The sequence below is a fragment of the Phyllopteryx taeniolatus genome, chromosome 3 (genome assembly GCF_024500385.1).
Source record: "Phyllopteryx taeniolatus isolate TA_2022b chromosome 3, UOR_Ptae_1.2, whole genome shotgun sequence".
NCBI lineage: Eukaryota > Metazoa > Chordata > Actinopteri > Syngnathiformes > Syngnathidae > Phyllopteryx > Phyllopteryx taeniolatus.
In genome coordinates, this window is record NC_084504.1 from 13517994 (window position 1) to 13539643 (window position 21650).

Below are 21650 nucleotides of genomic sequence, written 5' to 3' on the forward strand. Positions count from 1 at the left end.
ATGCATACATATACACACACAGTATTCTAACAAAAATACAACTGTCAAAAGAATAATATTTTATTCTTGTAAAAATGTAACTGTTCTCGGAACACTACGGTGTAAGAGAAAGTAAACATTTTCAAAAAAGATTTTCTTTGTCAAATAAATACGACTACTCTCGAAAAGTTTTTTTTTTTTTTTTTTAAATATGACTTTACTCCTGTAAAAAAAAATATTTTAGTCTTGGGAAATTACGTATGATGATAATGCATGTTAATTCTCATTATTATACACATTTTAGAAAGGAAAAAATAAAACTATTGCAAAGAATTCAACTTTATGTTCGTATGATTATCATCTTTTTCTTGAAAGATTCCAACTTTTTCTCTACCTATTGTTTTTTTATATTATGCCTTTTAACCAATAAAATGACTTTATCCATCCATCCATTTTCTGTACCGCTTTATCCTCATTAGGGTCGCGGGCGTGCTGGAGCCGAGCCCAGCTATCTTTGGGGGAGAGTACACCCTGAACTGGTCGCCTTTATTTACAACAAATACATTATGCTCAAAAGATTATACTTTTTTTTCTAAAAAAAAAATATGAAGATTTGTTTTTTACATTAAACCCTTGTCGAAAAATATGGATTTATTCTTTTAAAAAACATATACATATATATATATATATATATATATATATATATATATATATATATATATATAATATATTTATTCTCAAAAACATACCACAATAAGATTATTTTCTTCTAAAAAAAAATACATTTTTATAATAGAAAAAAATATTCACTCTCCTACTAACAGGACTTTTTTTAGCGGAAAAATTAAAAAAGATTTCCTCATAAATGTATCACTTTTTCTTGAAAAAATATGACTTGATTCTAAAAGACTATGACATATTTTTGTGAGAATACACTCATAAAAATAATTCTCTACCTGGTGGACAAAGTTGTTCAATGACACTTTCACACACTCAGTCTGACCTCTGTGTGTGCTTGTGTGTGTGTGTGTGTGTGTGTATGTGTGTGTTTCTATTACATTGAACTTTGCTCCAGTTTTCCTTGGTGCTAAAACAGCTTAAGCAACAACATCAGTGTGTGGCAACAACAAAGTCTGGATGATGATGCTATAATGAAGCATCAATTAAAGTAAAAATGAGTGCTATTAGGGCCACACTGAAGGAAAACTCAAATTATACTACGACAATAAAGTCAGAATCAAGTTTATTCTTGTATTATTACACCTTTTTTAGTTAGATAAGACTTGTTCCTGGTATTTAAAAAAAATGATGAAAATAAAATAGAACTTTTATCTCATAAAATCAGACCCATCCATCCAGCCATTGACTGTACTGCTTATCCTCACTAGGGTTTCGGGTGTGCTGGCGCCTATCCCAGCTGATTTGGGCGAGAGGTATGGTACACCCCAAACTGCTCACTCGCCAATCGCAGGGCATGTACAGGTACATCTCAAGAAATTAGAATATGGCAAAAAAAAAATCAATTTATTTCAGTACTCATACATTGTATAGATTCATTAAAAACTTGGGAAAATACTTTTCAGAGGGCAAATTTATGTCTAAATTCTACATTCAAAATCATTTTCATTGTTTCTTGATTGTTTGTTACATAATATTCTGGTTTCTAGAGATGGGGAATTTGGGCTTTTCGTTTGCTGTAAACTACAATCATCAAAATTATACATATATATATTTAAAATATCATGAAATATTTAATTCTGAGTGCGTTTTTTTAAAGAAAACTATACTCAAATCAGTTTAAGAATAAGTCTAGAAGTGAAGGGGTGTGAATACTTTCTGGTGGCACTGTGGGTGGATGGATGGATGGATGGACGGATAGATAATGTAAACTTTTCATATTTTAGTCCCTTTTAGCTTAAACAAAATCTAATTTTGTTCTTGTTATAAAAGCATAACTAGTGTAAATATTTATTTTTACATTATACATTTGAATCCTTTTCATCTAAAATAAGACTGGAACGGGAAATAACACAACTTATTATTATACCTTTTTTTAATCGAAAAAAAAATAGAAACAAATATGATTATCAAAATAATTAGTTCTTGTGACATTAGGCTTATAAAAAATATGTTTTATTTAAAGAATTGGGCAAAAATGACTTAAAAAATGTATTTTAATCTTGTAACATTACTTTTTTTCTGGGACAAAATTATTAGTTTTCTCTAAATGCCTTTTTAAGTAGGAAAATACAACTTTCTTTTGCAAAATACTTTTTTTCTTGTATTAATACAACTATTTCAAAGAAACTAAACTGTAAGAGTGCAACCTTTTAGTTAGGAAAAAAATATGACTTTATTCTTGAAATATACTGTTTATTTGTTGAAAAATACAATAAATTATTTTATAAAGATTTAGAAATTTCCGAACGCCAACTTTATTCTGATATTACACCTTTTAAAACTAAAAAAGAAATGACCAAACTAAGTGTCCAGGCAAAGGAAGTGTGTTCAAAGCATCAATATCTCAGCATGTTAGAAGAAGAAAGAGTGTGTCACTGAGACATCTTACCTCCAGCAGGGACTCCCTTGAAAACCTGAAGAAGGTTAGGCCAGCCAGTGAAGGTGCTTCCCAAGGCCTCGGTCATCGGCCAATAGGAAGCCTGCGTGCGGGCCATGCCATCCCCCTCAACCCTACCAACTTGCCTGGCAGGGCACAGCGCCCTGTTAAAAAGATCCACCATCAAGGTCGTGACTCGCCGAGGTGACGAAGACCTAACAGCAGGCTTGTTTGTGTTCGTCACCTGACTGATGTTGACACTGCTGACACGAAATGAATGTACACCACTATGTGATGGAACATGCAGCGTTTGCTTTTCATTTTGCGTTTTTTTTTTAGCCGCCATCGAACTCATCAATTTTTTTCTCCTAAAAGGTAAAACAAAAATAGGCCGTTATTAATCATAATACTACTACTTTTTCACAAAAATACAAATTTATTCTGAAAAAAAGAACTTTTTAAATACACAAAACACTTAATTGAATTTTTAATTATTATTTTTTTTTAATCAGAATTTTTTTTATTTAATTCTCATGTTCCGTACCGCTTTTCCTCACTAGGGTTGAGGACGTGCTGGAGCCTATCCCATGTGACTCTGGTGTACCCTGAACTGGTCGCCAGCCAATCGCAGGGCACATATAAACAAGCATTCGCACTCAAATTCACATCTATGGAATATATTTTACTCCCGGAATTATACCGGGAGACCTGTAAAACATATACAGTAAAAGAGCACACTCATGCAGGAGCTGCTGTCGACCACAGCTCACGCCCAGGCACTCTCACACAGCGTCGCAGATGTCCCATCCCACCACACTAGGCCCCACCTCTGAAAGGTACATATCTAACTCACACACACTATAATACTTGCAGCATTATTCATATATTTGAACCCTTACCTGTGTTGTTTTTTGTTGAAATATGTTTACAATGTGTTTAAAATGTGTGTTTTAATATGTTTATAATGTTCAAAGTGTGTGCGAGGGAAATATTACTACAAACAAATTATACGGGGTCTCTATATTGCATACTTTCACCTATTATGGGTTGTTCTTCCACAAATATGAATAAAACTACCTATCGGTGACAGTATCGCTAACACCAACAATACATGTCTGACATCGAAGGGTAGTAGTTCTGTAGTAGTTCTTTTAAAATGAAGTTCTTTTCATGAATCCTGGTTTGGCCTGCTTTCTTCATTTTGAGGAAAGACGAGAGGAAAGTTCACTCGTTTCCAGCGACACACAGTAACCTCACTCATGCACACGCATACACACACATCAATGAATCACGCTACATGTGAACCAATGTAACACTGTGTGTGTGTCAATGATTGATTGGCGAGGCTGCTCATCAATGCCAAATTTACTACACGAGGGACAAGGAAAGTATCTGTCACTAGTACATTGTGTTTAAAGTACACATTTTGATGTACTTTTTGTGCGCAAAAGACAGCTTATGAATTAATAGGTGTTATATTTCCATTTTGTGAACATTGGTAGCGAACTCAACATGGGACACTTTGTTGTAAAGTTGCTCAAACTGTCATCAAGCAATGGTACTCCAATTTCCTTGAGTGCAAGAAAAATTCCAAACTTTGGTGATAGTGGATGCTTTTATTACCATTAGTTAGCTGGCAAGCTAGTTATTTCCTGAGCTAACTACTTAGTTTTTAGACAGTTATTGGGTTAACTCATTAGTTAGGTATAACGATTAGTTAGCAAGCTAACTTAACTAGCTAACTAATGTAGTAACTGACAAATCTAATGACAAGATAGCTCGTCATTAGGTTGATTATTTATTACGTTTGTTAGTTAACATTTTAGTTTTTAGGTTAGCTAAATATTTATTTTTTACTACTAATATGAATTTTATTCTCATTTCTGAGGGCTGTACTTCTATCCTTAAACTGAAAATGTTGGTACAGACTGTATGGTATAAACTGTACAGAATCTGAGACAACAAACTCAGCCTTTGCTAAACGTTTAACATTCGCGATTAGCATTATCGCGGGTGTGCTGGAGCCTATCCCAGCTATCATCGGGCAGGAGGCGGGGTACACCCTGAACTGGTTGCCAGCCAATCGCAGGGCGCGATTAGCATTAGCGCCCTAGCAATTACCATTTTAGGTTAAAAAAAAAAGTACCTACCATTCAGCTCACTCATACATCATTTTATATGCACATTACAAAGGTGTCTTAAAAATCACTTACAGATGCTCGTCTGTCGCTTTTGGCAAAGTTTATCAGTGGCCCAACACTGCGTCCGTCTGCTATAGATATCCGTGAGAAACATTGGTTCTGGCGGTGCAAACATGGCGGAACTTTTTTTCTTCAAGGCAGAGATTCTGCATTGACCTATTTTTGGAGTCGATTTAGCTTTAGTTATTCCATTTTTTTCCCCAGCCCTACAATTGGCGGATTTCTAGCAAAATCAGTACAATAATACATTGAACAAATCACACTGAATCCATATTGTTACTGTACAAGAAAAAACATCCACATTTTGTGAGGTTTTTTATTTTTGATATTTAGCTGGCATAAGTATAGGAAACATACTCACACTGTTTGTTATCAACATCTAGTACTAATGTATGTATTTAAGTACGGTATTCATTCATCCTGGCGGCCATGTCATCTGTCTGCCTCCCAACACATGCAGGTGAAGGTGGTAGACGGACTGAGCGCCATGTTTTCCGTCATTGATGACTGCAAACCACAAAAACAGATTCACTATAGCCCTTGAACACTTTAACAACAACAACAGACTACTTACCCACTCGATAGCCTTCTGTTAGCGCTTCCAGCTTGGCCACCTTCTTAGCCACTACCAGTAAATGTCCCAGGAGCTGCACATGGACAGTGGAAATTAGTACTGAATGTAATTTTTTTCTGAAAGGATGTAGCAATCATGCCAACGCTGCAAGGTTTTTTAAGAATTTGTTTTACGTATATCTATATTTATAACTTTTTATTTTATAATTATTATTTTAAGTAAATTCATATTGGTTGTCAGCAAATGAGGAGCATTTGACAAAATTTCCTTGATGGAACTACTGCCATCTCACCTCAGTATCGCCGTCTTTGGCTTGACTTATCCTGGGAATGTGCATTTTAGGAATAACCAGGAAATGAATGGGAGCCTGTGGACTGATGTCCCTAAAAGCCAAACACTGGAAGGGGAAAAGGGAAAAACACAAATTTACTCAATTATAACCAGATTCAATCATTTATTGACAAGCACAAGTTGACCTTGTCGTCCTCGTATATGATATCTGCAGGGAGGCTTTTGTCAATCACTTTGGAGAAGATGGTGGCAGCTGGACGACCATATTTCTTACTGGCATCTTCTGCCAGTCGTACTTCGTCACTTCCGGTACAAAGACGTCTCTAAACAAAGGGGCGGGATTTGAATGACCTAAAACTAGCATTAAAACACAATCTCAAAAATACATTACTATCTAAAATTTAACATTATCGACATTATCATATCATAACTCTGTCAAAAAAAGAACAAGCAAAAATATGACAGAGAAGCTACCTCAACTTGGCAAACAAGTTGCAAACGGCCGAGTTTGCCCGCCGTTCGGCTCGGGACCAAGCACGTTCGTAGAATATGACCATAAAACATGGCCAGGGAGAACACGGTCGTCGTTATTCTGAAATTAAAATACGGTGTCCACACATATCAACACACAGGAGATTGTATTTCTACTCAGAAAAGCGTCTAGCTAGTGATCCCACACGTCAATGTTGCCTTCAGTGGCGCCTTGTTAATCTGTCGTTCATTTGACGCTGAACGTCAGAAGAAATGGTATCCTACACTAGTTTTGGGTTTATATTCACAAATCATAATACAGTTTGGGATGAGAATACAGTAATATTTTTGTGGAAAACAATCAAGGTCTGGGAGATCTTAAGGTCTCGTAAAGTCTAAAAATACGACATTTTGTTTACAAAACGCAGCATTTCCAGCATTGCTTTGCGGGGGGGTGTTCAAGATCATCCATGGAATTCGTCGATGTTAACCAATAAGATGTACAATAAGTGATACGATCCATGCAAATATTGAGAAAATCTAATTGTGAATGAGTTGACATTTAACTGAAGATACATGCTCATAAAGAGGTTTATTCATGATTATTTCACGTGTATTAGGGGGCGCTGTTGTGAACAGTGCCCGTTTGGTGTGAGTAGGAAACATAGAACAAGAAGTAAAAACATGGCGGCCCGCACACGGCTGCCCTTTCGCTTCCCGCAGAACTTGCTTCCAAACCACACGGAGGTGGCGGCAACGGTAGAGAAGGAGGCCATCTACCCGCCCATTAAGCCCTCTCTCACGGCCAAAAGCAAATCGGCGCGGGCGCGTCAGACAGAAGAACAAGTCGAGCGGATAAAAGCGTCCCCGGTGCAGGATAAACTCCGGCTTCTCACTCGCATCGAGCGGAAAAAGTACGTCGTCTACCCGCAGACGTTCGCGCGTAACGCGGATAAATGGTACCAGCACTTCACCAAGACCGCGTACATCCCCGGCTTGCCGGAGAAACTCAGTCCGGTTCGGCCTCACGTCGCCGGCGACGAGGAGAAGCAGAGCTCCCCCGCTCCGGCTGCACAAGACCTCGGCATTGGCGATGAGGCCTTCGGGGACATCCGTTCATTGGTGACTCGGGTGATTTTACAGGAGCACTGCCACCTGATAAAACGTAAGCCGTTCGTGTACAGACGGCAGGAGCTCATCGAAGGACCCTTTCTGAGGAACTTGATCACAGCGTTGACATACGGCCTGGCCAAATACAACCCGCTGCTCCTCAACTCCAGCTTCGGTATGCATGTTCCTACTGTCCGTGGACACAACATTTGCAAGTTAACATTATTTAAGCTTCTTTAAACATTTGCATGTTAAACGTTTCTGTACTTTTTGCACAGCTTGCTGTTAATTAACATGGAGCTATTTGGCAAAATTTTAATGGACGTCCACTTTTCTGCCTTTCTGTGACTCCTCCAGTCTCTCTGTCTCAGTTGAAACCTCCTGATGCAATTTGCAACAGATATAGATAGACTAGAAGAGTCACAGAAAGGCATCACTGGAAATTTTAATAGCTGTACCTTGTGAATATTACTGCTCAGCTTCTTGACAGAGAACGTCAAGTTCAATAAGAAACAGAAACTTTTCGGCATGTGCATTCAAAGGTATACAGAAGGCCAAATGAAGTTCAATATCCCAAACGTTTTGTGAGTTGTAGTGTAACTGCTGCCTGTTTGTGTGTTTGTTTTCAGATTTGAGTCCCCAAGTGGGCTTCTACTGGAGGAGAGGGCAGAGGGTCATCCCGAGGGGCCACAGGAGGGGCAGCCTGGAGCCCACGAGGTTCCAGATAGACGACCGTCCGCTCTGTCAGCTTAGAATAGTGCAGCAGCTGCCTCCGGTTAGCGTTACTTTTTCACTCAAATGTTGTCTTGTTTTTGGAAAAAAAACTGGGCCTGTACACCATTTCCAATGCGCATTGATCAAATGCCAACATGCTAGCAGTTGATATGGCTAACGCATGGGCATTTATTCACTATGGTTGTAGTCGGGTATTATTTCTAATGGCAATTGATAAAATGATAAGGTGCTAATATAACACGATAAAAATAAGAGTACGAAAAACATTTGGGCCAATTCTTGACAATTGAGCACATGCTGACATGCTAGTAGTTGGTATGCTAACACATAGCCAAATATGTGCTATAGCAGATTAATGAGGATTTTAAAGCTTGCCTTGTATTTAGGGACTGCTTATAATGATGTTTGATAAAATGCTGACATGCTAGCAGTTAGTATGCTAGCACATAGCAAGATAGCAACCTGAGCACTTAGGCAGATTGATGAGATTTAAATCTTGCCCTGTATTCAAGTGTTGTTTCAAATGACAATGATAATATGCTAATATGGTACCAGCTGATATGCTAACGGAACAAGAAAGAACCAAGAGTAGAAAAAGCGCTCAGGCCGATTAATAAGGATATTGCCTCTTGTCCTGTATTTAGGCACCATTTCCATCCATTGAGTATTGATCAAAAGCTAACATGCTAATACAGTACTTTGTATGCAAACGTATAGTAAGATAGCAATCCAAGTACAACAAGCACTATGGCAGATTGATGAGGATTTTAAATCTTCAAATACTGCTTCGAATGACAAGTGATAACATGCTACTGACTGGTACGCTTACAGCAAAATATAACAACCTGGGTCGCAAAAGTCTATTGCATCTGTCCCGTTATTTGGGCACAAGTGCCAATGACAACTGATAAAAGGGCTAAAATGTTTGCAGTTGCTCTGCTAATAGGAAACCAAATAGTCACTCAATTAGAAAAAGCACCAGGGCAGATTGGTGAGAATTGGAGGAAATGAAATTATTGAACATTTTAAATCAATGTAATAATATAATTTATTTAAAAAATAATAATATTTTTTTTTCTCATCCTTTACAAGTGCTTTAAATGTGCTAAAAATGCTGATGTTGATTTACGGTGTACCCATGTAGTTGGTCCCGATGGAGGCTTCTTACGCCGCCGACATCCCGGACGTTCCCTACACTCCCGACCTGATGCCGCTGTTCAAGCGCCAGTACACCAACACCATGTTCACAGGTGCCCTCTCGTTTCTCTTATCCCTATATATAAAACATCTTCAGATGTCATGAAATGTTTGCGTGGCGGCGCTCCACAGGTACCAAGGTCCCCGACCCGGCGTGCTACGGTCACACGCAGTTCCACCTGGTGCCCGACCGCTACCACAGGGATCGCATGGCCCGTCGCCAGCAGTCGGACCAAGTGGAGGTGTTCCTCAGGGCCAACGCCATCGCCAGCCTGTTTGCGTGGACCGCCGCGCAGGCCTCCTATCAAGGTTATGCACACAAACATACACTAGACCTCATTGTTTATTTTAACATAGCTTTTCAACACTTTTTATAATAGTTTTAAAAAAATATTTCATAACATTACATTTATTTGATAGTTTGTTTTTTTTACATTAATATTTTATAGAATTTAAATTTATTTTAAATAACATTTGTCATAGATGCATTTAAACAGTAAATGTAATAGTTCATTTCAAAATAGTAAATATAAATAATAAAAAAAAAAATATTTTAAAAAGTACCGTAAATCCTCACTGCCTTGGACCAGCTGCCCCCTCTCTAGCTAGCCAGCTGGCTACTTAGCCGGCTCTCGTCTTCTTTCACGCTGTCTTGGATCAACTTTCTCCCATTCATTCTGCTTCGGTTGGGGCGCTGCCATGAATACCTGTGCAGCTCCTCGGGCCAGACTAATGGACGCCTCATTCCGTGGAGACCTCGATGGAATGGCTATAACTACAACTACATAGGTGCGCAGAAGCTATGCGCAGCAAGTCCAAATGCCGTTGGCCATAAACAAGGGCTAAAAATCGTGAAATATTTTAAAACAATTTTAAGTAAATACAGCACAGCTCTTGTCAGAATAAAGTATAAGTAGTATGTTATTCTTTGATCCGTTGTGATCAAATTAAAAAATTCTGATTCGCCGTTTGTTTTTTCGGTTTGTTTTGATTAGTTTATTTTTATTTATTTTTAAAACTAACATTCATTCATAAGTTTTTTTTTTTTTAATTCCTAAAAGTTTGTTTTAAAGTATTTTTAGTAGAATTTATATTTGTAAATATTTCAAGCATTTAATTTTTAATAATTTTAATATAAAATGTATTTAAATATATATTTTTAACTAATATGTTTATTCTATTATTTAATAGTTATTAAATATTTGTATTGACTACTCCATTGTTAAGAGTAGGGTGTGTGCGCGCTGTGCAGGTTTCTGGAACCACGAGGACGTGAGCAGAGCGTTCGTGTCCCAGGCGGTGATAAGCGACGGCCACTTTTTCTCCTTCTTCTGCTACCAGCTCAACACGCTGGCATTGTCCACTCAAACAGACGTCCACAACCCCCGCAAGAACCTCCTGTGGGGCACCGAGAGCGTGCGCCTCTACGAGGGCGTGGAGGACGAGCGCGTGGTCGGTCTCAACGATGACGCACTGCGGCTCTTGGTGCGATTCCTTCTCCATCAGCCCCAAGAGGATCCCCTCGCCGGGAAATGAGGGAGCAAAATGTTGCAAAACAAAGTTGACAAATCCAGCTTGTATTTATGAACAAATAAAAGTGCTTCGCATACCATTACATCTGCACAGTTTCTTTAAAAAATATATGTTTGAATTTTTTATAAATGCAATTCAAAATATTGTTTACAAATCAGCTATTAAATAAATGTATGAGTTAATTTTTTTTAAAAAGCTATTAAATGTTATCTATATTTTTTTGAAAATCAGATGAACTATAAATATAATTTTTTAAGTTACAAAAATCTATTCTTTATACTGCATATTTGACAAAACTTGATAGTTTAAAAATATTACATAAGTATAATTGTTGAATATTTAAAAATAGATTTAAGATATAAAGACAAATACAGTACAAAAAGATGTTAATAAAGAAAATGGATGAAATATGAATTATAAAAATTACCAAAAACTTTAATTCTCTGTACTGTATATAATTAAAAATATATTTTATATATATATATACACACATACAGAATCCAACCCTTCTTTGTTGTACATTGATTTTAATCAGTGTTTACGAATATGACCCTCTTAGCACAAAGACATCCAGCCATGTACAGTGTATGGAATAGTATTTACAGTATGGTAAGGTACTGATCATTTATTAATTTTCAATGAGTGCTCACGATCTTCTGTAACACTTACAATAACACAGATGTGCCACGAGTTCAGCACGTTGACATTAAATCAGTTGATAAGTGTTGCAATCAAGTGCGGTTATTGCCTTTCATCCTTAAAAAAAACAAAAACGCTGCTTGATTCTAATACAGTACTAGGTAGAGATTATATGTTGGATTCAGAGCTATTGTGATGAAATCCACACATCAACCTGATTAGTATTGCTTTTGCTGAGTCACATTTTCAGGACTTGCGTTGCCTGGCCGATGAGCTCTTTTCCAGTCCGTTACTTTCTCCCGACGGCCTAAGTAGAGGTCACAAAATCAAAATGTACACAAAAAGCCACGTAATACATTGTGGGTACTCACGTGGCAGACGAGGTGCTAGTAGGGGGCTCGACGTTGATGGCGGGGGGCTCAGCGTTGGTGGCGGGGGGCTCGGCGTTGGCCACCTCCTTCTCTGAGGCTGACCCGCACACGGTGGTCATAACATTCAGTACAACCCATCAATTTGAATGTTTTGTAAATCATCATCATATTACACCTACAGCACACCTCACCACTGTTCTGCTGCCCTCGTACATGTCTTGTATTATTCTAACATACTTCTCTTCCACTCCAGACTTCCGCATGCAGTACCACAGTTCCTCTCTGGGTACTCTTGCCATATGCTTTCTCCAGATCCACAAAGACACAATGTAGCTCCTACTGACCTTCTCTGTACTTTTCCATCAACATCCTCAAGGCAAATAATGCATCTGTGGTACTCTTTCTAGGCATGAAACCATACTGTTGCTAGCAAATACTCACTTCTGTCCTGAGTCTAGCCTCCACTACTCTTTCCCATAATTTCATTGTGTGGCGCATCAACTTTATTCCTCTATAGTTCCCACAGCTCTGCACATCACCCTTGTTCTTAAAAATGGGCACCAGGACACTTTTCCTCCATCCCTCAGGCATCTTCTCACGCACTAGGATTCTATTGAACAAGCTGTTCCAAAACTCCACAGCCACCTCTCCTAGATGCTTCCATACCTCCACAGGAATGTCATCAGGATCAACTGCCTTTCCATTTTTCATTCTCTTTAGTGCCTTTCTAACTTACCCCTTACTAAACATTGCTACTTCCTGGTCCATCACACTTGCCTCTCCTACTCTTCTTTCCCCATTCATCAACACCTCAAAGTATTCTTTACATCTATCCAGCACGCACGTTACTGGCACCAGTCAACACATTTCCATCTCTATCCTTAATCACCCTAACCTGCTGCACAGCCTTCCCATCTCTATCCCTCTGTCTGGCCAACCTGTATAGATCCTTTTCTCCTTCTTTAGTGTCCAACCTGCCATATATGCCTCGTTTGGCCTTTGCCACCTCAACCTTTGCCCTACGTCGCATCTCCATGCATTCATTTCTCCTCTCAGTGTCCCACTTCTTCTTAGCTAACCTCTTTCCTTGTATGATTTCCTGTACTTTGATTTTCCACCACCAAATCTCCTTCTGTCGTTTCCTGCCAGAAGATACACCAAGTACTCTCCTGCTTGTCTCTCTGATCACCTTGGCTGTAGTGGTCCAGTCTTCTGGAAGCTCTTCCTGTCCACCGAGAGCCTGTCTAAGCTCTTCCCGAAAAGCCGCACAACACTCTTCCTTTCTCACCTTCCACCACATGGAAGCCACACTCTCCCTTACAGTCTGTAACCTCCTTCAGACTACATCGTCTGCACAAAATGTAATCCACCTGCGTGCTTCTACCTCCGCTCTTGTAGGTCACCCTATGTTCCTGCCTCTTCTGTAAAAATGTCTTCACTACAGCCATTTCCATCCTTTTTGCAAAGTCTACCACCATCTGTCCCTCCAAGTTCCTTTCATGGATGCTATACTTACTCATCACTTCTTCATCACCCCTGTTTCCTTCACCAAGATTTCCATTAAAATCTGCACCAATCACGACTCTCTCTCTCTGTCTGGGATGCTCAGAACTACTTTGTCTAGCTCCATCCAAAATTTCTCTTTCACCTGTAGGTCGCATCCTACCTGTGGGGCATAGCCGCTAATCACATTATAGATAACACCCTCAATTTCAAGTTTCAGCCTGATCACTCAATCTGATACTCTTTTCACCTCCAAGACATTTTTAGCTAACTCGTCTGTTAAAATCACCACTGCTCCATTTCTCTTCCCCATCTACAAAAGTAATTTGAACACTGCACCTAGACTTATATATATGTATATATGCTAGCAAGTTGCATACCTTCTTGTACTTGGCTCTTCTTGGACTGACCCCTCTCAAACAGCAGAATGGCGGTGACGAGGATGAGGACCTCGAGTACGATGGTGACGAAGGGCTTCAAGGGCTCGTAAATGGTGATCACCTTTTTTAAAACAAGTTCAATATTCCTTTAGATCAGTGGTGTCCAAACATGAGCTTGGGGGCTATTTGTAGCTTGCCGTCTATGGATATCTGCTCAGGGCAGGGTCAGATCTATTCTAGTGAGATACAGGGCTGCGGGCCACCGCAAATCATGAAAAATTCCAAACTATGTACCTTATTACCTTTCACATGAAGCTCTTATGTAGCAGTTTCTCAAAACGACTACAATATATAATTGCTTGATGGATTGGTTTTCAGTGCTGTACGTGAACGAGTTCAATGAACAAAAGTTCATGAACTCGTTCATATTTGGGGCGAACGTGAACTGAACTTAGTTATTTTCGGCCAGATGAACGTTATTGAGAACGCGTTCATTCTGGCGCATGTGAACAGTTTTCGAACGTCAGTTCATTTTCTTTCCTGAGTGCCAGGTTTTGTTAGGGACCTCCAGGTCAAAACCCGTCTGAATACACTATAGACAAGCCTTCATATGTCGGGGGGAAAAACACTATTTGGCAACTGATTCAGTGAGGCCCCAGCCGCCATTCACGGCAGGCACGTCGCAGCTGTGAGCTCCAGTTGCGTTCAGGCACACTGCGTAAATGGGTGTATATATGTTCTTTGGTGGTTCTTTTGTAATACAGCACATATTGTAAAAAATGATTACTAGGAAAATTATTATTTGTATCAGAATGCTTTAGTTATAACTGTATAATCACACTGTTATGATATGGAATTGATTTTGTTTTGTACTATAAGAATAGATCAAATATTTTGTTGATATAGTCAGCCAAATTTGCAAGGAATGCAAAGTTATCAATGTCCTTTCACCATCGTTGCTGTCAGACTGTGTTGCCTGTTTTTGTTTGTACATTAAGAGCAAAAAGTCTCGTTTTGTTTCAATTCCTCATTTTAATAAAGACCGTTCAAGCAACATGTTTTTCCTCATGTTTTTGAGATTGTAGGGTGAAAGCTGCAGCAGGCTACTAATGTGTACTGAATGGGTGGCAACAATGTAAAAATAAAATGGCAATATTTTGAGGGTAATAGCCCGTCAGCAAGCTATTGAAGGGAAGGAAAAAAAGACCTATGAACTAGTTCATTTTTGGAAGGGGGTGAACTCAGTTCCAAATTTTGAATTATGAACTACAAACTGAATCAGTTTATTTTTGGAACAGTGTGTTCATGTATAAAATGTTCCCAACACTGTTGGTGTTTGCGTGTTTAAAAAAGTTGAAGAATGTTAAAGTGGCCCTTGCACCCTTCAATTTTTCTGTATGCAGCCCTTGATGGAAAACGTTTGCAGACCCCCGCTGGAGACCGTCCTCAAGTGTCAATGTGGCCTACCTTTAGCTCCAGGTGGCTGACGGCCGTGCCGATGGTGAACACGGCGGCGCAGTAAAACAGACCCGAGTCGTCCCGGGTCAGGTTGTGCACGTGAAGCTTGGTGGCCTTGCCGGCGTTTTTAATTTGGTACTTTTGAGGTTCCGCCACAGTGGTGATCTGCTCCTAGAACAAGAGCAGGAAGTAGCACAGATGGTACAAATATCGAGAAACAAATATCAGTAAAACTCTTGTTTTAATATACATTTTGTAGCTGAAAATGTTGACTTAAATTAAGGAAAATACATTTACAAATTAAAGTTTGTTGTTTTTAAAGCAAGCTGTTAACATGGAACATTTTTGTTGGTTATGGTTGCTTCATTAAATTACACACATCAAAAAAAGCATGCAGCTCCAAATTATTAATATTATTTTCAATTCATACAATTTGAGTGTTAAAATGTAACAATTAATAGTAATATATTTTTTGATTATTGTTATTGTATGACATTTAATAAATACAATCTACCTTTCAAATTTCAAAATTGTTGAAAATATTTCATTTAATAAATTCAATTAGAATGTAATATTTTAGTTTAATGAATACAATGTTGAATGTTGTTACATTATAATATGATTTAATGAATGTAATGTGTAATCATTCATACATGTTATTTTAAAAATACAATTCAAATGTAAATTATCATCCATCCATCCATCCATTTTCTGAGCCGCTTCTCCTCACTAGGGTCGCGGGGGTGCTGGAGCCTATCCCAGCTGTCATCGGGCAGGAGGCGGGGTACACCCTGAACTGGTTGCCAGCCAATCGCAGGGCACATAGGAACAAACAACCATTCGCACTCACAGACATGCCTACGGGCAATTTAGAGTCTCCAATTCATGCATGTTTTTGGGATGTGGGAGGAAACCGGAGTGCCCGGAGAAAACCCACGCAGGCACGGGGAGAACATGCAAACTCCACACAGGCGGGGACGGGGATTGAACCCCGCACCTCAGAACTGTGAGGCTGACGCTCTAACCAGTCGGCCACCGTGCCGCGTAAATTATCATGTTTTATTTAAAATATAAAGGTAATAATATTTGTATTTTTTAAATATATATTTACTACATCGAATTTGAAAACAATATTTAAGCCATCACGCACACCCGCTCTTCCATCCACCAGCCTCGGGGAGGAGGCTACGGAGCATCTGATGCAGGACCACAACAGTGAGGAACAGCTCCTTTCCGGAAGCCGTTAGACTGTTAAGCTCGAACAGTGCTCTATAACTCTGACATTAGCCCCTTGATGCTTATTCCTCCCCCCGTGGAAATATCATGTAAATATGTGCAATTTTAGCATCTGGTATTTGGATTTCCTCTGTCTTCAAATCCTTGCCGCATGTGCGCACATTCACAACTACATGCATTCTATCCAAGTATGACATAACGTCTTCCAACTCTGCATCTCCGTGCTTTTCCGGGTGTACATACTGTTCCATGTTTTAAACGCAATCTTTTGCAGGATGGTCACATACAATTGTTACTGCTGTAAGTTCGAGTTCAATAAATGAATGACTCTTGCGGTTGCTAGCTTCTCCCAAATGATCAGTTTTCTATTTATTTACGTTCTTCATTATTATACTTGTTAGCCTTCCACTAACAAAGTGCAAAACCCTCTTCAGAATGTTAAGTGTGCAAAACAGGGTGACGACAAGCCTGGTCGGCTGCCATCTTGCTCGCTGTCCCTAATCGAGTGGCCAGCCTCACCGATAAAAAAAACGGCTTGCTGCTTGAAATCACTACGAAAGAAGGAAAAACAAGACAATGATGTGTTGATGTAGTTTCCTCTGCTAAAAGACATTAGTAAAAGGATTGTGTCGTCTCTTGTAGTTGACCAAAGAATGAATGGGCTCCAGTGAGCTCACATGACTAGCTACGCGAGGTACGCATTAGACGATCGCTCCATATTGAATTCAACTATTAAAACTTGGATGAATTTGCTGTAATGATACGACTCAAGTCATTCAGCAACATTTTCGGTGTGCCTTGAGTGAATTGTAAATAATCCAGTCATTTTGCATAGAGATAAACAGACTGGAAGAGGCGGTCCTGGGGCATAACCCCCATAGGTGTAACCTGGGACCTTGGATGTCAAATTTCATGCCATATCGTGTAAATGTGCATTAGTAAAGTCCTTGAATCCTTGAACATATAAAGTATGACAAACAAACACTCCCTTTAATATGTAACTCATTAAGTAATCATACTTTGACAAAAACATCAAAGTATATTTTAAAAAATATGTTTTGTTAATTATCTAGCTATGAACGTTTAGTTTGGGCGTCACAAACATGCCTGCGTCATCATCTTTTTGTTTTTAACTAAAAAAGCAAGTTATTTCCATATTAAATTTGAAAATCTATTCAATATAGTGTACGTTCATTGAAATCATGCGACTCCAATTTTGCAATTATAGTGTAGATGATGAATTTCTTCACACGCTTGGGTAAAAAATGTCAATAATTGAATCAAACTTTAACCCGGAAATGTGGTTTATGGTCCATGTTAACATCTCAAATACTGTTACAAAGGCACAAAAGTTGAATAAGAGCATCACACCTTGTCAGTGCCGTTGGCTCGAAACCACAACCAGGTTTTGGGTTCGGGCTTCCTGTCGTCCACCTTGCACGCCAACACCACCGAGTCCCCAACGTAGCTGACCACAGGCTTGTCCCGCACATCACTGATATGCGGCACTGGTGGTAACAAAGCACAAAAGGTATGTGTGTATACATACCGTGTGTGTGTATATATATGTACGTGTATGTATGTATATGTATGTGTATATATATATATATATATATATATATATATATGTGGCGGAACGGTGGGCGACTGGTTAGCAAATCTGCCTCACAGTTCTGAGGACCGGGGTTCAAATCTGGCACCCCCTGTGTGGAGTTTGCATGTTCTCCCCGTGCCTGTGTGGGTTTTCTCCGGGCACTCCGGTTTCCTCCCACATCCCAAAAACATGCGTGGTAGGTTCATTGGAGACTCTAAATTGTCCGTAGGTGGGAATGTGAGTGCGAATAGTTGTTTGTTTATATTTGCACTTCGATTGGCTGGCAACCAGTTCAGGGCGTACCCCGCCTCTCGCCCAGATTCAGCTGGGATAGGCTCCGGCACGCCCACCACCCTAGTGAGGATAAGCGGTACGGAAAATGGTTTGATGGATATGGGTCAAACACACACATGCAGTAACATGCATATAACAAATATAGACAACTGATAAAGAGATAAGAGTATAAATGAATTGTTATGTACATGAAGGCACAAGCAATGCATACAATACAAATACAAATATCAAATAATACATAAAACAATCACAGGGGATTACCATATTGTAAAATACTCACCTGCTAAAATAAAATCAGCCTTTGCTTCATTTCCAAACATGCACGAGTATCTTCCCAGACTTTCTTCATTTTTAATAAGGAACCTCAGGAAGCAAGATATAGAGAGGCCATATAAAACATTTTTTTTTAAATAATTCTACCCCTCAAACCCACTTTAAACACATTTTAACTTCTTAAAACTTACTTTTTAAACATTCAAAATGCATTTGAACGCACACAATAAATGCAAGCATAAAATGTATGAACATACTGTCCATATTGTAATCTGTTTCTTAGATACATCCATCCATCCATTTTCTGAGCCGCTTCTCCTCACTAGGGTCGCGGGCGTGCTGGAGCCTATCCCAGCTGTCATCGGGCAGGAGGCGGGGTACACCCTGAACTGGTTGCCAGCCAATCGCAGGGCACATACAAACAAACAACCATTTGCACTCACATTCACACCTACGGGCAATTTAGAGTTTTCAATTAACGTGCATGTTTTTGGGATGTGGGAGGAAACCGGAGTGCCCGGAGAAAAACCCACGCAGGCACGGGGAGAACATGCAAACTCCACACAGGCGGGAGCAGAGATTGAACCCGGGTCCTCAGAACTGTGAGGCTGACGCTCTAACCAGTCGGCCACCGTGCCGCTTCTTAGATACAGTATGTGCTTTTAAGAGGCAGGGCAACGTCTGACATCAAAGTGCGAGTGTCAGGGTGTGAGCTGTGGCCGACAACAGCTCCTGTGTGAGTGTGCTCATTGTCTTTATATGTTTTATTGTTCTCCCAGTGTTTAATAAATGGCTCAAAAGTGCCACTGTGGCTCTCCTTTCCAAAATGTCTTAGGGCAAATTTCCACAATCTCGCAGGGTTTTCCACGATATGCAAAAATTTGTGATGTAGCAGGGCCATGGTAGGTAACCGCCGTATAGCAGGGGAACACTATGGTGCAGTGATTCTTAAAGTGTGGTACGCGTACCACAAGTGGTATGCGAGTCACTAAATGAAATGTTAGAACTGTGCATAATGCTACAGTGAATTAAACTTTTTTTTTTAATCAAGTAGAGTACATTTTTTTAAGTACAGCGGTGCCTTGAGATACGAGTGCCTTGACTTACAAGTTTTTGGAGATATTTGCCTTCACTTGGCCGATGAAATATTTTTTTTTGTCTTGAAATACGAACAAAAATTTGAGATGCAGCAAACTCTACGACATCTGGGCACCATCATTTCACTTGGTTTCCTTGCAATGGAAGGACAATATCAGTTGGTGGCGCTAATGTGCCATTAAGGTGGTTTGCCGAGCGTGAATAAACCCCACAGAAGAACAAGGAAGGCCAGTACATTAGGTACAGCTGTGTTTTGTGCTCGCATTTTCAGTGTTTGCAGCTTATGTGGAGAGCAGATGTTATAACTGTGTTACTGTGTGGGTTTTTATATGGCACAATACTGTTGGGAGCACTGTTTCTAATGAAAAAACAAGTTAATAAACAATGTTTTTTTTTTTGGAGGGGTGGAACAGATTAATTGCATTTACATTGATTTAAATGGGCAAAGGTGATTTGAGATATGTGCATGTGCTTACAAAAATATTAAATATACTTTCAGGAATAAAACCTGTGCCCGAATGTTAGTCATTATATTGTTTTCTTTTTTTGGTGTAAAAAGTTTGAGAACCTTTTGCTTACGTTCTTTTGAGATGAACCTGCTGGTTCTCAAGCCGCAGCGTCACATGACTGTTGTCAATATCCCGGCCGTCTTTGAGCCAATATCCCGTCACGTTGAGCGTCTTATTGCCGTTTGCCGTCCAGGTGCACTGGAGCGTCAGATTCATGGGGCCCGGCACATCCACTTTGTCCGTGTGGCTTTTACCTGTATTGAACAAAACATAAAAATCAATAAATTACATTTTTTTTTAAATAATAAAAAAAAAATAATAATAAAATACCATTGTAATATGTAATTAAGCCAATGCTGGTTTTGTCGATTTGTATTTATGATTTTTTTTTTTTTTACCTTGAAGGACCACACTCCGCACATCTGCCAGGAGATGAACGTCAGGCTCCACTGGAGGAAGTGTCTGGCCAACTGTTTCTGGCAAAAAATGTACTGTACAGTAAACACCCGCTATATCGCGGTTTAGCCTTTGCACCCCCACTATATTGGTGGTCTCTACCCCTTTATCGCAGATTTTTATCCACTGCTGATGGGTCTGGAACGTACATAAAAAAAATATATATATCACCTCTATTTATCATCAAACAATTCCCTATTTTAAAATAGTTCTAAATGAATTATTGAATGTATTATTTTCTCAAACTGTTTTCTTTAACGTAGAGCATATTTTCTGTAATTTTTCATAATGTACAGTACATTGGTACATAATGAATTACAATAAATAAATGACCTCTTTTGAATATCATAATTTATTTGTATTATACATCTTTATATATTTATATGTACTATACAGTGAAATAACACAACAATATACAAGGTGATTGACTGCAATTTACTTGTAATATTTTCCTGATAGTGCCTTGTAATATATATTAAAATAAAACATTTGTAACCATTACGTTTATTAAGCATCGGAAGTTATTTGGACTATATTTAATACCATATAGCACTTGGTAACATGTAGGCCTATTACAATTCCGAAATATATACAATATCACCTCCAATAAGTGTTATGAGTAGGAAAGTTATATAATTAGTGTATATACAAAAATCTCTAAAATAATTAACTATTGATTATAAAAATATAATTTGTACTTTGCAGTTAATTGACAGCCCTTGATCACTACGAGTAACAACAATATAATAAAGTGAAAGTATGCATCTACATATATATATATTTTTAAATAATAATAAAGGTATATTTGTGTGTGCTATCATGTAGCTCGTGTTTTCTCTCCTAGGTTACATGACTTGACAGGAAGGACAACAGGACATCGTCACATTCACATTCAACATGAACTCAAAAATCATTTACTTGTGTTGGCGTGTCCGCCCCAGGCCAGCAGCAGAAGCATCCAGGAGGCCTGCATCATGATGATGCTGCTGTTCTTCCGTGTGTCCTCCCTTGCAGGGGAGAGAGTCTCATCCTTCCTCCCTCACCCTCTTGCTGCGTCACTGTGACGCCTCCGCGCTGATGTCAGCCTGCAGCCTGCATCCTGCGTCCGACTGGAGTCAGGCTCTCCTGCTGAGGAGGGAGGCGCTGTCCTACAGGCTTCCAATCAGCTTCTGACATTTGAATGCAGTGTTT

At 39.1% G+C, this 21650-nt stretch overlaps 3 protein-coding genes across 8 annotated transcripts; 1 reads left to right on the forward strand and 2 right to left on the reverse strand.

Annotated features, from left to right (window-relative positions):
• Positions 1-5037: 5037 nt before the first annotated feature.
• Positions 5038-7188, reverse strand: LOC133474899 (uncharacterized HIT-like protein Synpcc7942_1390). 4 transcript variants are annotated; one of them, XM_061767038.1, is made up of 6 exons: positions 7048-7188; positions 6077-6194; positions 5788-5925; positions 5604-5708; positions 5312-5384; positions 5038-5244 (listed from the first exon to the last, which is right to left on the reverse strand). In XM_061767038.1, the coding sequence occupies exons 2-6, from the start codon at positions 6164-6166 to the stop codon at positions 5153-5155; spliced, it is 498 nt and encodes a 165-aa protein (XP_061623022.1). In that variant the 5' UTR covers positions 6167-6194; positions 7048-7188; the 3' UTR covers positions 5038-5152. The 4 variants fall into 4 exon arrangements, with proteins under 4 accessions (XP_061623022.1, XP_061623023.1, XP_061623024.1 ...); XM_061767039.1 differs by having other exon boundaries at positions 7037-7055; XM_061767040.1 differs by lacking the exon at positions 7048-7188 and having other exon boundaries at positions 5316-5384; positions 6077-6731.
• mrps30 (mitochondrial ribosomal protein S30) lies at positions 6683-10730 on the forward strand. Its single transcript, XM_061767036.1, has 5 exons — positions 6683-7358; positions 7813-7958; positions 9063-9168; positions 9248-9424; positions 10368-10730. The coding sequence occupies exons 1-5, from the start codon at positions 6758-6760 to the stop codon at positions 10649-10651; spliced, it is 1314 nt and encodes a 437-aa protein (XP_061623020.1). The 5' UTR covers positions 6683-6757; the 3' UTR covers positions 10652-10730.
• Positions 10731-11155: 425 nt separating this feature from the next.
• emb (embigin) lies at positions 11156-21620 on the reverse strand. Of its 3 annotated transcripts, none has more exons than XM_061767047.1 (9): positions 21378-21620; positions 20402-20479; positions 20074-20257; positions 18404-18486; positions 17607-17743; positions 15009-15164; positions 13542-13662; positions 11659-11755; positions 11156-11594 (listed from the first exon to the last, which is right to left on the reverse strand). In XM_061767047.1, exons 1-9 carry the CDS (start codon positions 21433-21435, stop codon positions 11534-11536), a joined length of 975 nt encoding a protein of 324 aa, XP_061623031.1. In that variant the 5' UTR covers positions 21436-21620; the 3' UTR covers positions 11156-11533. The 3 variants fall into 3 exon arrangements, with proteins under 3 accessions (XP_061623031.1, XP_061623032.1, XP_061623030.1); XM_061767048.1 differs by having other exon boundaries at positions 11156-11579; positions 15009-15170; XM_061767046.1 differs by having other exon boundaries at positions 15009-15170.
• Positions 21621-21650: the final 30 nt, after the last annotated feature.